The sequence below is a fragment of the Netta rufina genome (genome assembly GCF_964035555.1).
Source record: "Netta rufina genome assembly, chromosome: 7".
NCBI classification, from domain to species: domain Eukaryota; kingdom Metazoa; phylum Chordata; class Aves; order Anseriformes; family Anatidae; genus Netta; species Netta rufina.
This window is the reverse complement of record NC_140130.1, coordinates 18456735-18473115: the sequence shown is the minus strand read 5'-3', so window position 1 is coordinate 18473115 and position 16381 is coordinate 18456735. Positions and strand designations below refer to the sequence as shown.

The 16381-nt window shown below is 40.6% G+C and overlaps 1 protein-coding gene across 1 annotated transcript; it reads right to left on the bottom strand.

Annotated features, from left to right (window-relative positions):
* Positions 1 to 3776: 3776 nt before the first annotated feature.
* LOC311211449 (beta-microseminoprotein-like) lies at positions 3777 to 9892 on the bottom strand (the record flags this gene model as incomplete). The annotated part of the gene is made up of 6 exons (XM_084290182.1): positions 3777 to 3906; positions 4638 to 4743; positions 5423 to 5531; positions 7453 to 7492; positions 9391 to 9484; positions 9844 to 9892. 6 exons carry the CDS (start codon positions 9890 to 9892, stop codon positions 3777 to 3779), a joined length of 528 nt encoding a protein of 175 aa, XP_084146308.1.
* Positions 9893 to 16381: the final 6489 nt, after the last annotated feature.

Sequence of the window (16381 nt, the reverse complement as noted above, 5' to 3'; positions counted from 1 at the left end):
AGTGACTCCCTGTTTTTTAGCAGAGAAGAGAATGAAATTCCAGATCTGTCACCTTTGTGCATAAACAGCTGTACTAATGTAGCTGAGCTGTAGCTAGCTCAATCTACTCTGCCAAGTTGTTGATACTTCCCACAACACTTGCTGGAAAAGCTAGGTACCCTCTGAAGTCCTTGGCTCCCAATGAGCGGCACCAAACAAAGTGGTATTGGCTTGATACTCTTCATTTCTGATACAATTTTGGTTGTTCTAAGTTTTTAACCCCTTTCTACTGAAGAGGGTTGGAAGAGTCCCCCGGTTCCAAGTGATACTCAGAAGGGAGTGAGGGAAGATGAGAAATATTGACTGATAGAAAGAGACTATATTCTAAAAACCTAGGCTTGATGCAAACGATGTAGCCAAAGTAGATAATGAATTTATAGGTGTTATGCTCACAAATGTTCCTTTCAGAACCCAATCTTACAGAACTGATATCTTATTTAACTTATTTTTATCATTTGCTGTTAATATTAGGGAATAATGCTAATACTGCTTTGAATTAACTTGTTCAATAGCCTGCCTTACACAGCTGAATACTAGAAAAAGGAAGAAACAACTGAGATGGAAGGGGAAGAAAGAAGCCTTTAAGAGGTTAAATAATCCCATCTGAATTCAGGTATCTAAAGGTTTTCTGAACCATTACTTTTATCAGCAAAACAAAACTGCTTGCTTTGGTAGATTTGTTTCATCTTTTGTGGGCTAGGATAGAAATGGGAGACCTCTCTGGACTTAGAAACATAGGAGGCTGTTCTTAGAGGCTGACTTCTTCATGGTGGTAAAGGAGTGCAGTTCATCAGTGTTCTATAATGGAGATCTACCTGAAGTAATGATTATGCAAGAGCGCTGAAATCCTGATGTGTAAAAACCCATGTTAGTGGCTGAGAACTACATGCTGTAAGAAACAAAATATTGAAGAATTTGGATGTGGGGGATAAATGTTAAAGTAACCCAGTCTTATTGAGTGTTTTAGATTGGTCATATGACTTACATGTTCTAGAGTTTCATATAAATTACTATTATAAAGTCCATTAGTTTGCCCTAAAATAAACCACAGCTTGGCTTAGTGAAACATGTGCACAACAATAGATTTGAACAGAAACTTTCAGGCTTTCAAAAGGTGCCAAGGCAAACTTTCCTGCATACCAACAGAAGCATTAATTAAAACCAAAGTGAACATGCTTAACAGTATCTTAAAAAAGGCAGCACAAAGCAGAATGTGAGCAGGAAATTTCTAGCTTGTAATATAAATAAGATATGTACATTCCTTATTTATGATTGTTTAAACTGGATTTTAATTTTAAGGCTTGTAAAAATCTTAATGGGAACAATAAAAAAGGGTGTAAAAACTATTAGGATTTAAGTGATTAACACTCCTTAATTGGAAAATTTCCACCAGATTATGGCATGTGTTCTGTTGTTAGGTTCAAATATATTTGGTAGGGTAAGCATAATATTTTGTCTTTAGGGCAAGAATGTCTTATTGGTATTTAAAAGTCTTGCATCAGAAAGAATTACTGGGATTAGAGGGATCAGGATCAGCCACCTGAAATTCATTTCTTTTTCTAGTAAGGCTAGTGGAAGTGTTGCATTCTTACAGATAGGGAGATGGTAATGGGCGTAGAAGAGGGCACAGTCTCTTTGTTCTGCCTGGGGCTATGCTTGGACTCCCAAGGTTTTGCAGTCTGTTTTAAAATTTTTACATGTCAGGATAATGGGGAAACTCCTATGCAAATGTTTCCTTTACTCTACGTGGAGCTAGTGGTGTTATTACCTAAAGCTTGAAGGCTGGGACTGAGAATGTATTCTTTGTAGGGGACTGTAGCTATGTGGATTGAAGTAGAGAAATGGCAAGACAAAAACATTACTTGGCAGAAGTGGGAGGAGCAGAGGTTTTATGCTCTCTGTCTGGAAGTCTATCATTCTGCCTCAGCTAGGTTCTTTGCTGCAGAAGGCAGCCAAGTTTCTGCTGTGCTTCTGGTGTTCTGAAACTAGATGTGATAAGTAACATTATCCTTTCCCATGCTGAAGCTTTGAGCAGAGAAGAGGAGAACAGACAGCTCCCTGGAGATATTTTGGTTTAGATGGGAGTCTTATTTTTGCATAGTAGACAGGGTAGATCCACATAAAACAAAAATTGTCAGATGCTAGAGAAAGGTGCTTGAATGCATTTAAAATATGGTTAAATTAGTTTGAATCCAGTAGGAGTACTGGTAAGGCTGGCTTTTCTGGAGTTTGGGTACATAAGTCATTAGCCTTTAAAAGGAAATTAAATCTTTGGTCACAGCTTACTCGAAACTTGATGTTCTCTATGGACATGCCTTACAACTGAATCTGGAGGTCTCTTGCAGACAGAAAGATGTCCATGCTGCTACCTGTCCTGTGTCATCTCCTATGGATGAAACTACAAAGAGTAACCCTACAATATCCATTGTGCAGTAGTTTTTTTTAGTATCCATTTCTGGGTCCTCCAGACTCAAACCTCAAGTGTTGGAGTCTGTACTGGACATGGTGTCATTAGAAGATACCTTCAAATATGCTTTCTCTTAGCACAGGTGAATAAAGGGAGGTAAACTGGCTCATGACCCTCATGCTATTGGGGCTGGTGTCTTCCAAGCAATGCCACTGAATGCTGATAGATTATTTTGTGGATGGGAAGTCCTGAGCTTTCCAAGCAGCTGAGAGAGTGGGAAGCAGAAACAGAAGAGGGAAGCTGGTATCACTGCTTGCAGTTACACTATCAGCTAAAGTTTCCCTGAGAAACAGAAGCATGTGGTTTGTGGTAGCTGAATTGAGATTGCATGTGTAAGAGTGCGGGTGTGGTTTTGAAGTAGTTCTGGCCCAACTTCAGTATCCTTGGCAGGTGCCGGAGGAGCTGGGGCTAGCCACCTAGCACAGTGAGTTGGAGCCCAGATTGTTGGAAAACACAGTCTGGGTGCTGGAGTAAGGCAGGCAGGAGCAAGAGGCAGGCAGGAAACCAGTGGCCTGCACTTGCAAAATTAAAGTGATTAAAGTGAGCTGAAGTTTGAGGTAAAGGCCACTTCATCTTTCAAGGACAAACCTGGTAAGAAGACTGGTTCCTCCTGTGGATGGGGCTCAAGTTGAATCTTTTAAAGATTAGAGAATTGGCTGAGGACTGGGTTTGCTGTGTTGTAGGCACACAATACAGGGTAGGTGTTGGATCATGAAGTCCATAGGTTGGGCAGGCTTCAGGGAGCCAAGTAGGATAAATGATCATCATATGAGACACTGTCCTGGAAAAGTGTTCAGAAAGACTTTTAAGCTGCTTTTCATTGTTTTCCCATATCTTTTGGACTGTTAATTCTTTAGGTTTTCTTTCTCCCAAAAAAAAAAAAAAAAAAAAAAAGTCACATGAATGTTTGGTGCTTCATCTGATTTTATTTTTAGCTTTAAGATACAGCTGTGTGAAGATAACAGAGCATACTCCTTGACAGTGATGTGTGAAGGGAGAATAATTAAAATTAGCAGCTACTGATGATACTTAAAGTCAGCTTTAATTTCAGATGTCAAGGAAAGTATAAGTTCTAACTCCATGGAGAAGAGGAAGGCAGAGAAACTGAGGAAATCTTTTGTGCATACATACTCAATCTTATCACTTAGCAAGTTCTTGAGTAGATTTCTCTTGATGGCTGCATTTTTCAGTGTTTTTGAATTTGTGAAAAAGAAGCCTTGAAATGAGGAGGAAAAAAAAAGATATCGCTCAAATCTAGAGCTCTTCTGTGTTAGCCCACCATCTCATATACTGGGCATGTTTTTGAGTGATCATTTTTCTCCACTACTTCATAAGTGCAGGTCTCCTTGTTGAAAATGCTTACACATTTCTCTTTATCATAACCAACTGGTGTTGAATATCTGTCATTGGAAAAAGAAAGAGGTGATGAGACCTAGAAAAAAACAGCTTCTATTTGAGGTTGTATCTACACACTTCTAATATGAAGACACTATACTGAGGCAGTGTTTAGGGGCAGAAAAGGGAGCTCATGTGAATCTCCCAGATAAAAGGTGACTTACCCTGCTGCTTAAACAGGATGAAGAGAGAGTTGTAGCTTACTGATCTGATTTATGACCAAGGGATGTTTGTGTTTATTTGTTGCTCCAATATCAACAATATCATTGCCTTTTCTATCTAGCCATGACATGGAACAAGAATTGCATGAGTGGTTAGGTGTCGCTACAGCAAAAACTACAGGCAAGCCAGTGTATCCCAGGCTGTCTCTCAGAGACAAAAGAGGGGCAATATGTGGCTTGGGAAAGACCTGGATTAGCAGCAGTAGAAAATTCTTAAGCAGCTAAATGTTTCCTCATGAATCAGTATCTTACCTGAAACTTTAGCCCCAAGAAAAAATCACTCTTTTTTTTTTTTTTTTTTTTTTAAAAAAAGGATTATTTTTTAAACATGGGTTTTGTTTTTTTAGAGCAACTTCTTGCATGCTTAGTGATGATGTTGGGTTAATAAGTTACTTTGTGATATGAAAGGAGTGAGAGAAGAGTCGTGGTGGTTTCTTAGGGACCCCTTCATGAAGGGAAGCGCTTTGTGCTGTGCTGTGGCAGCAGATGAAACCCCACAGCTGCTCTGAACTCACATGGTGCAGCAGTCAATTCCCTCCCTGGAACAGGAGCACTCAAAGCAGTCCGCAGTCTTCCACTCGGAACCGAATTCGTGCAGCTCTCCCTTTGAGTCATAGCAGCCTGAAAATGTAGTACACAAGCATCTGTTAGTGTCAAACACATTGCACTGACAATGCTATTGCCCGCACAAAGCGTATAGGAAATCTGCTGGCTTTTTTCATTAATGTAGTGGGACTATTATTATATAAAAACATGGAAAAGGATGTCCTCAGCTGCTCTGTTCCTTGTTGTTCTCAGCAGAACAACGAACTTCCAAAACTTATCAAACTTTCTTTATCTCAACCCCTGAGCTTTTACGTTTTTTTTCCCCCCAATTCTTTCCCCTGTCCCAGGAAGGGAGTGAACAGCTGTGTGATGCTTAGCTGCCTGCTGGGCTAAACCACAATTGTGTGTCCAAATAATTGAGTATTGCTTTTGAACATTTATTTTCTTGTAGCAGCAATCGCAGTAAAAACAAGAAGTATGACTTCATGCAGATGAATAAACTAAGCCTATGCTACTTCCCTAGACAAAATCCATGTGCAATTTGGCCTGTGTCATGCTTCTTAGACAAACTTTTCTCTTTTATAATATATTATAAATCCATTACTCTCCATACCCCATTTTCCTCATTTCACAGTGGTTCCTTTCCACTCTTTCCAATTATTTCTAAATTGTGATGAAATGTGCTGAATAGATAAATCAAATCAGGCAGTACTTGTGGTAGTGTGTGTCAAGTTGAGGACAATTGACTTCTTACCTTTTATCTCATCACCAGGATTCACTGGCTTCAATTGTTCAAAGTAGCAAGCAGCATTGGACACTTTCACGCTAACAGAAAGAACAAGAAGGCAGGCCAAGAAGGTTTTCTGAACAAGAAAGCAGAACTGTGAATATTTAAGTATATATTAAAACTTCCTGGTTGTAAATACTATTGTTAGAGATGGAAAAATATATTGTGCTTTTGAACCAAAATCGAATTGTCTTGTGCATTTTATACACTTTAACATACAATCAAGAAGCCATTTAGATGAAGCAGAGCATCATTTGAGAAGATAGTCTGTCTTTCCAAGGTTTTAAAATCAGGCACTGCCTGATACAGGATTGGTAGATCCAGACACTGTCTGTGAAAGTAACCTGCACAGGGAATGTATTTTAGTCCTTCCTCCTCCACATTCATTTTTCTTGTAATTATTTTCTCCATAGGATTGATCACCAACTGTCTCTGCCACTAACTGCATATTTGTTTAAAAAAAAATCTTCTTCACTGGAGTCTGAAGAACTGAGCGGATGTTTCAACCTAATATTGAAGGAATGAGCTGAAGAACTTTACTCAAAGTTAAACCTTCATGATTTGGCCCTGTTTTAAGCAGGAGTTTAGACTAAATGACCTGCAGGTGTCCCTTCCAACCTAGATAATTCTATATTCTATAAAATTTCAGAAAAAGCTGTTGACAAAGTTTAACTTAAATTCCTCGGTTAGTCCATCATCCTTCAATGTTAGGCTGAAATGTTTGAATGGCTTTCAGTGAGGACATGAGAGAAATAAGTGCAAGAACTCTGGGATGGAATTATCTGTGAGTTTAAAATCTTGGTAAGAGAAAAGATAGACGAGAAGTAAACACTGTTTCTCTCTCTCTGTCAGAGAAAGTAGAACTGACGACTTCTTAGAAAAAGAAGTCTTACCTTAGGTATGGAAGGAGGGATAAACAAGCATTCAGTTTTACAAAGGTGAGGTTAAAAATAACCAGCTTGTTTGGTGGAGGTGGAGGGACAAGTTAAAGAAAATAAACCAATCATCTGGGCACTGAAAACAAGGGACTTATTTGGAGAACAGGAAATCTACAAAGACAATAGTTATTTAAATAATGCAAACTTTGTGATCATTGTTTCCATAACATTTGCAGTGACGCATAGGTATGAGCATCTGGTCACCATAAGCAAGTCAAGTACAAAATATTAACATGTCCTCTGTGTTCACAATCTGTACTCATTTCTAGCTTTCCCTGTAGACCAAACTCTGTCATAGAAGGGATCAGGTAGTCTTGAAACAGGAAAAAATTACAAAGAAAAATAAGCCGAAAGCTGCTGATGTTGTTTATGGTCTGGCCCCAGAAAGCAGTATTTTGGTACAGATTTGCAGAACCCTGCTAGAATGGTATTAGTTATCAGGTAATAGGTATCAGTCTGGTAAGCCTATGAGTACACTATAGAGCTGTGAGCAGTCATACTAAGCAGTAGGTGTTGGATCAAGATTTTAAGCATATCTCCGTCAAATATTTTTTTATTTCTTTAAAGAAGAAAACAAGATTCTAGTACTTAGAGATGAGTTATTTTTTGTGGGGAGAACTCTGCTATATTTGAGCTGAAAAATGACTAAAAATCAAGATAACATTTTTTTGAGTTTAACTAAGCACTTGTATGTTACCCAAACTTTTCATGAAAATGAAGGCCAGTGCTAGGTTGAGGCAAAACAGTTGCTTTCTGCCAGAAAAGTGATTACATCTAAACATTCATATAAACATTACAGGAATTGAAAACAGAAGGTTATAATAAAAACTTTCAACTGGAGTCCTGTTAGATGACACCTTCCTTGTAAATCCTGGAATCTTTTACCCAGGGTTCTTACCTGCCTGTCCTTATCTGTCTGACTTTTGTTCTTAAAAACACAGTTTCTACTTTCTCTGAGTCATTTAGAATTCTGAATACTCAGAAAAAACCAGCAGAACCTCTTCTAAAATCTGTGGCAACATATCATTGTCATTTACAATGTAAGATGTAGGGACTCACCATTCTTGTAGAATTATGAGGTTTCCAGTAAGGAGCCAGCCTGAAGGAAGTTCATCTTGTCCAAGAACTTATATAGAGAGGCAACTTCTGATACCAGTTCTTGAGCAAACTGAACGTACATGAATAACTCCAATAAGGTTTCTGCAAAATGACCTCATGCAGTGGAGATTATTAAAATAAGCCAATTATACTCAGGAATGTTTGGTTCTGAAAGGCACTGATGAAATAGGTGTGGCTTTTGTTCCACTCCACATTTAGAAGGGAGCTATGGGAGGTACTTCAGAAGGAATTTCAAGCCTGAGAGGAATATTTAATGCACTGAAAAACCCATTAGGGACTGTGTGGTTGTGGCTGTTGCTCACACCAATATTTTCATGCTTAATTTGAACCACCTAGATTTTAAGAGACAAATTTTGAGCAATTTTTCGTCTTTCTTGTTCATCATATGAAGGAGGGCTCTTGTGGAAAAGCAGTGGTGGTTGAAAGGATTATGTGGAAAGATGGGTTTCTGTGAAGAGTAGCTGGCATCTATGAGCCCTTAAAAAAAAAGGTGCTAGATGACTATTTTCTTCAGTATTTACTTTTCCATCATTTAGAAGATCCAAGTGCTGAGGCCCTCTGTGTGTGCGGTAGGCAGTGTCAGGACAGACACTCTTAATTTTTCACTATCAGTAATTTGATAGCGAAGGAGTCAAGAACAGATCTCTTTTGCTTAGTTTTGGTTTAGTTCATTCAGGTATTGCACATTGTGTAGCTCTGATAGGAATGGGAAGGCTTCTTGTTAACAGGGCTACACAATTAGCAATACTTCAGCTAGTCTGGCTGCCTAACTCTTTTGCCTCATTGTGTGGATTTGACAGTTGAGGTTAACTCCATGCTGGGGTGACTACTCCACTTCTACCCAAACTCCAGAGTTGAGAGCTCACTCAGGATGCCCATTTGAGAAAGCCAGCATTATTGCAATGCATGTCACAGTGTGACAACTCATAGGGGCAACCTTTGCTGGCTTTCAACTTGGTAGGCTGGGTAAATTCTCACTGCAGCATGAGAAGACAGTGTTTCTGTAACTTCCCTGCTCCCCCTCCCCCCTTTTTTTTTCTTCCGCTGTGTGTGTTTCTTTAGTTACAAGATCTTTCTTCAGGATGGGAGAAAAGACCTACAGAGTTTTCAGGTATTCTTAGGTTTGATAAAACTGCCCAGAATCAGCTTATAATTAATAAGCTGGATTTGGCAACATCAATGTATGCACTGTCCTGAAATGACTAGTACCACAGCCACATGGTTAATGTCCTTGAGCTCTAATAATTAATAAATCAACAGAACATGTTAGTCCATGAGCATAGGTACTGGAAATTTCTTTCCTGACATCAGCAGAGTACAAATATCCACTTTGGATGTGTCACAAACATATATGAAACCAATTTCACAGTGTCATTGTGGTCTGGGATAATTTTTCAGAGAAGGTATTCCAGACCAGATGCATTGTTCTATTGAAGGAAATAAAAGACTCTGTAGGTTAACAAAAATATATATCCTGGTCCTTGGCCAAGGCCTTCGTTTGTGTTGGTTACAGTGAAGATGGAGAGAGCTCACATTCTTCCTTCCATTGTCCTGTCGCTATGTTGCCTGACCTAATTGCTTGCATCTGAGGTGGCTGAGGGCAGGTACTTGATTTGCTTGCCTGTACTTCGCAATTTCTACATGGTGGGTAAGTAACTATTTGACCTTGGCTGAGAAGGCTGTGGGAGTTAGAAAGGTTAAAGGAGGAAGTATTCTGTGATAGTTCGTAAGAAAAGGACCATCAAATTATATCATCTTGATTCTGTTAGTCTTAGTGAGTCATTTATATTTTTTCTCCTTTCATAGTGTGGAAGCTTGCACACAACATTTTGCTTGATGGATGTCCTGCAGCAGGTTTCGTATGTGAACAAAACTCACCACCAGACACACTGCAAATTGTGACGCAGGTGTGCGGGAGTGAAACCTGTGGAATCTGTTACAGCCAAGACCCATTGAACTTGCTGGTTTGGTGCTGAGTGACAGAGAATGTGTTTATTGCTCTAACTCCAAAAAACACAAAATGGGTGTGTGCAGTCTGTCAACCTTTCAGACAAGTGTGGACTGCCCAGCCATCCCCATTGCAGGGCCCTTCCCTGATTTTTAGGCACAAGCTATGCCAGGAATGGAGAGAGGCTCTTGCAAGCAGCTTCCTTTGGAATGCAGCAGGGTCTGATCTGTCTAAGCCTGTGCAGTGCCTAGGGACAGTGAAGAAGCCTTTTGCATGATCACCTCAGTTTGCAGGATCACCTCAGGTGACCCTTAAAACATGCTGTGTTTCTGACACTGCTCAGAATAGCAAATTTGATGTATAGTCCATTCATATATGCTTACTGAGGTCGTCGTACATGTATATGGCCCATACTATGTTGCATTTCTTCATGCTGCTTGTGTGCAGGATGATAGATGCCGTGGGGAATGAACATATAACTACAGCAGATACTGCTCTGTTGAAATTTCCTGTTGTCTACTCAACCAGTTTAGTTCTTCTTAAAAACATTCAAAGAATATATCCATGTTCCACCCAGTTCTGTGCCCTCTTTGCACTCACACTGATGAACGGAGTATCCCGTCCCTTCCCCAGGGAGGGGGGGAAGGGGAAATCTTGGAGACTTTCTTGAAGATCTATCTCACTATTTTAGTTGGTCATTCCTCACCTGGAGTTTCTGGATACAGGTCACTGATGACCACTGAGATAACTAGGGTAATGCACCCCCCATCACCCTTGCTTTTGTCTGTATTTTTCAGTGGTAGGCAGTCAACAGAGAAATACAGCATTATTTCAGAGCAGTAAAGTTCTTAAACAACCAAAAAAAAAAAGTTAACATCCAAGAACAACTTCAAGATAAAAAGAAAGCAGCCCAGGAAGCCTGTTTCTTAGCACACCGTTTCAGTACCATCCTCACTTTCTTTAGAAAGCTCTGCTTTCTGCACGGGAGAGACTATGTGCTGTACTCCTTATGGAAGACAAGTCACTGCTTTACTCACTGGATATGTGAAGTTGACTGGCACTGCCATTCGAAGGGAGAAAGCAAGAGGAAGTGTGAGGCATATCAGCTCACAGATCATAAGTAAACACCACTTTACAAATAAATTCATGGTGATCTTAAGTGGACAACGCTACGTGTAGTGTATGTTGGCTTTAGAACTGTTGAATGATGTCTTCCACATTTGCGTGTGAAACAAGACAATTGTTTAAGGAGAGGTATAGTTAAACAGCAATAAAGAATACAGTGAGCTTTTGACACAGTAAATCTGTTAGAAGGAAGTTTTCTCTTGGTGAGAATGTTTTTGTTAACTCTGAGGCTTATACACACACAAACCTCAAAACCTGTGCCCTCAGATCCCTCCTGTTCTAGGCATTGTCAAAGAGATGTATAAATGTTATAGTCAAAAGACTGATGGTGTGAATGGCTTTACCAGGATGGTATCTGGCAGAGCAAAAATTTGAATTGAAGTCTCAGTTCAAGCTGGAAGGCTTAAGCTGGAGTCAACAACATCATTTCTTTCCTGACTTGAACACCCTTTTCTCCTTCCATATGTAACAGAGTCCCTATCACTGGGCCAAATTTCAGTTTGAATTCAATGTAGTTTCAGGAAGGTGAGAAACACTTCATTATTTCCTGTTTAGTTCTGTGGGAAAGCAAAGATCCCTCTTGCGAAGGCACATGTTTTAAAATGCATGGTAATTCTTCAGCTGGCCCAGAAAATCCTGTCCTGGCATGATCACAAAAATAAAGGATCAGTGCTAGGTAAAGAACATAAAGACAAGAAGATCTAAAGGACAAGCTGTAAAGCCCAGGCTGTGTTTGCAAGAAGGCTACCTCTGTCTCTGCAGTGTGGGCAGCACTGGGGAAGATAACCACAAATACTATGGCAGCAAGGTTAAAAGTCCAGGAGCAGAAAAACAGAATGGTTAAGAGTGGCACAGTCAGCCAAAAAAAGAGCTTGAATTTATGGGAAATGCAGTATTTCCTACACAGCTAATTTTCAGTTCAAGCCATGTGGTAACAAAAATATCTTAGAAATCTTCTGCGAACCAGAAAATCAAAGAAAAGCTTATTCCAGAAATGAGAAAACACAGTATTTCCATAAAACAGATTGTTATCCAAACTCTGCAGTTGATTAAGCAAATGAAGATCATAAGTCCTTGAAAAAGCAAAGATTTTTGATGGAGGTGTGACCTAAGCAGTCAGCTATGAGAAGGGAGACAGGTGGGAGTGTTGCTGCCATTCCTGCCATGGGTGCATTTGGCTTGGTGGAACTTACGTGGTACAACAGCAGATTCCAGTCTGGCTACACTGACTTTGGAAGTACTCCTTTGGTCTTCCAGATGGTGCCAAACTCAGGCAGCCTTCCACCTTTAACATAATCTGTAATGTATGCACAAATGAAAGGAAATATTCCTGTTTAACTTCAGTTTTATGCTGTCAATTACTTAACTCAGCAATCTTAGGGCCAGGGCCATTTTTGGGAAAAATTAGTTAATTCTGTTTATATTCTACCTGCACTATATTTCAGCTCTATTTTGAGAGACTTGAGCTTGTTTCCATTTTTTAAAATCTGTTAGTCACTGATTCCACGAAGATAAAAACTCATTGCTTGGATATTATTGCTGCATGGACTCATAACAGTCTGGGGTGGGGAGGGCAGCCACAGAGTGCTTCAGTCAAACTCATGGGATATCTTGGCTGTCTGGATGTTTTCTCTTTTCTTTCTCTGCTGTTTTCAACTGTAATGTATAAAATCCTACTTCATCCAATTTCCTATTCTATACATGTATACATTCTCTCTGTTTCCAGTAGGCAACAACTAGAAAAGAGTAACCTAAAGAGGGCTGTTGTGGCTCTTCTGGCAATTTTCACCAGAATTGCTCCTGGGCTATGTAGCTCATAGTAACAGTATACATTGCATAGTGATGTGAAGAAGCCAAAGGCAAGAAGGAAGCTCAGGAAACACTGCTGTAAAGAAGCACACACACAGTTCCTATGACTGTTTATAGGAAGTATTTTAACAGTCAGTGAAAGCATACTTGTGCTAGAAGAATTGTTTTCCCTCTCTTTGAGAAAGAAAAGGGGAAGCACCTGTAGGGTAGGACTTGGACACTACTCTAAGCTTGTGAAAGTGATAGTATGATGCATATTTTGCAATGGTAAAGAACAGTGCTCAATGACTCGGGATATCATCTCTTCCAGCCCTGTCTCCATTCACCGTCTTGCCACTTCTTATGAAGCAGGTTTTGCATAAAACCTGCTGTCTGTCCTGCAAAGCTTGCAGCTACTGAGATCTATCCATGGTTATGGCCGTAAATACATTGAGAATGTTTTACCTGGCATAAAGAACTTCACTAAGAATAATAAAGGAATGCAAGATGAGAAATGGATAACGAAACAACAAAGATATGCAAAGTACTAGTAGCCACATACAGTGCCTTCCATCTGCAACTTGAGGAATAACATGCTTAAATCAAGGGGTAAAGGTCAAGTTTAAAAAAAAAATCATATGCAAATATACATGCTGGAAAAAGCTGAACTGACTCTATTTCTGGCCCCTCACATTTTCTTCAACTTCACAGGAAGCAATTTTACAGAAACATGGAATTATTGACTGATATCCAGCCCACAGTGCAGAGGACTTTAAAAGGCTAAGAATGTAATACCAGTGCTTGCAAACTGCTTGGATGTTTTTCCCAAAAAGAGGTATCTCAAATGAAGCCATAAGAAAGCTTTAAAACAATGTTCATAGGCAATTTACCAAAAACAACGCCAGAGAAAACATTCCACAAATCCATCTGATTTTATTAATGGCCAGCAGAGTTTGACACAGGTTTTCTTGAGAAGCCAGTACCTCTGCTGAATGAACATAAGGTGACAATTTATTTTAGGCCAAGCAAGGATCTCTGTCCTACCTAAGAATGCTCACTTTTACAACACAACAGACTCTTCATGACTGTGAAGTATCATTAAACAGTGCACTTACCCTGGAAGATGTGTGTGTTTTCAAACCACACACCGCTTAACCACAGACTTTTTTTTTTTTTTAAAATCAGTTCTGGAGACAAGAGACTGTGCAGAAGCAGCATTTTGGGGGGGTATTGTTGCCTGGTCTCTTATTCGTGGGCAGATGTAGGCCATTAATGAGTGGGAGATTCTGTTAGAAGCCCATCAGTGGCTGAAATTCTATCCCCAGTGATAGGCAGAATCCAAAATTCTGGATTGCAGAAACACAGGGATTTGGGAGGCCCCAGGCAGGAGCTTTGCATGTAGCAGGAAACTGGGTTTGAGGTGGCCTTGGCAATGGGTTCACAGGCAGGACAGGGAAGCAGAAGCTAGTGTCAGGGCATAGCACAGCTGTTCAAATGAAACAGGCAGAAGAACACCTGCTGTCTGGGGAGCGTAAGGCAGTGTCATGATAAGAAAAGAAAAAGGAACAAGAGAAATGAAGCTATTGTTCCAGTACAGAGGGCAAATGGTGGCAAGGCAGAAAGCAGCAATGCTCAGCACTTCCTACACTATACAGGAAAAGGTTGCCCTTGGTGAAACTGTGGTACACAGTGGATTAACTCACCTTGCAGCATGTTTTTCTTGCTATTTCCCTTGTCAAATCCCAGCCACTCATTAATTTTGTGTTAGTTTGTCCATTCATGCAGACAGGATTTTACCTCCCCAAATTCCAGCCCAGTGTAAGTGTCATTCAGCAGAAGTCCAAGTTTGAGTTTTACAGGAGGAGACTCTTATTGTTCCGATGGCTACATTAAAAACCCAGAAAAGACATTCTCAGTGTGTTACACAGGACTCCAGCACGCAGCTGCATTGGTCTGTAACTTGTCCTTGCAACCTACCCTGTCAGTCAGAAGGTTGTTTCCACCTCTCTGCTATCTTGGAGATTCTCCAGTACCAAATTGGTCCTAGAACCTGCAGGCTGTATTTGAATTAACAAGGACTGCAGTATTTACCATTTTTCCTTCCAGAAGATAGAACATGGAGCAGTAGCTGGGAAGACACAATTTATACCTTGTCAGAAGTGGAAAATAAGATTAACTCCCCTCTGCTTTCCCATCTGAAGGGTATGTGATGGATGCTAAGTCTAGATCTATTGCAAATGTGCATGGTGAACATATTTAGGCACACAGATTCGCTCGTTTTAGTGGGAAGTATTCAGGAAGAAAATCCCTGGTTCTTATTAGCAAAGAACTACCTGCTCATAGAAGAAAACCCTATGCCATGAGGAAGCTGTGGCTCAGCACGTCTCCAGGAGCTGACCCAGCTCTCTTTGCAGTGTGGGCAAGAACCATTAAGCAGTGCAGTGTGTACAGGCTTCAGGAGTGGAGCTTGGAGGAGGACACCTGGCAGCAAGTCAGAGGGGGCTGTGGAGAGGAATAGTGACTGCTATTGGGTGGTGATGTTGCTGGAGAAAAAAGCGAGAGAGAGAGGGAGGAGGAGAAAAAGGGCAATGATCTGTCATCCTCACTGATTTTTCAGAGGTCATGGGTTTTAGCAGCATGGGTCTTGCCAAAACTCCTGCAGCAGTGCAAATGACCTCCATGGGCAGTTCATGAATGCTTTAGGGACTTAGGAACTCACAGTGTGTACTTGTCTGAGCTACAAGGTCCATTTTATTTTACAGCTTGTTACTCCCTGGCTGGCCTGGCTGCAGTTCCTGTGAACTGGAACCAGAAAGTAGTTTGTCAAACTGAAGCAGACCATTGTTGAATGCTCACAGCAGCAGACCTAGGTACTAGGTCCCCCCAGAATGAGCAGGGCAGGTGGAAAGGATGTTGCCTTGGAAAGTGAGTCCCTGGCTTTGGGCTGATCCGCGAGTTAACTGTCAGAGGAGTGGCAGGTTGTGAAAGAAAACTGGTTGCTTCTCTCCGCAGCCTCTTCTATCTCCTTGTGTCCGAAGTCTGGCTGAAATATGGCAATGAGCCAGGGGGAAATATGTCTCCCTCTACTCAGCAGACATTGCCCCAGAAGAAAGAAGATATAATAGGAAGACAATGGCTCAAAAATCTGATGCTTTCTACTTGATTTGTAATTGCTGGTGTTTTGCCTACTACATAATAGAAAGGCTTGTTAGCTTGGCCGAGTGTGACTCCCTCCCAAAGAATTACACTGTAGTTTGAAGGCTTGCACTTCTGGCTTTGGTAGTAGTGGTAGGAGAGTGTATGTTTAATTTAGCAAGGTGTTTTCTGGATCTTGGCAGTAGACAGTTCATGTGCATGTCCAGCTCTGGCAAAGATGTGACACAGGCTCTGCATCCCAAGAGCATACCTTGAGACAGCTAAGATTATGCTGGCATTGGGTTCTCTTCAAACTCTGTGGATTCTCAGTGTCTGGCAGGTGGGATCCAGCTGTGCCAGTCACTAACAAGATATTGAAAGGTTACCCTCAGAGATTGTGACATGAAGGAGAGAGCATACTGAAAGGAATCTGGTCCAATGTCCTCCTCCATTCCCTAGGCCTGGTGCCTGGTGTAGGAGTTGTGGCAAAGCATATCCCAAACAGTGCTTCCCCTCTAAATTTTGACACCTGGGGAGCTAATATGGCTGTTCTGATGCTTGGTAAGAACAGAAGCTGCAAAGCATGAGTGCAGCTTCTGCCAGGGCACTGGTGTATGGCACATTGAAGTACTGAGACAAATGCATTCCTCTCTCAAAGAAGGCGATGTTCCCCAGGATTATTACATAAAAAGAGCCATCATTATGAAGTATTTCTGGATGTTTCATCTGGATTTATTGCATTCAACAAAGCTCAGTGATACCAAAACAAGTAATGACAGAAATAAGACTTTGTATCTGATTATGCATCTTGTTTACTGAATTAGAATAATTGGGAGATTAAAAGTGAGCTGCTGAAGCACTTTCTTTCATAAG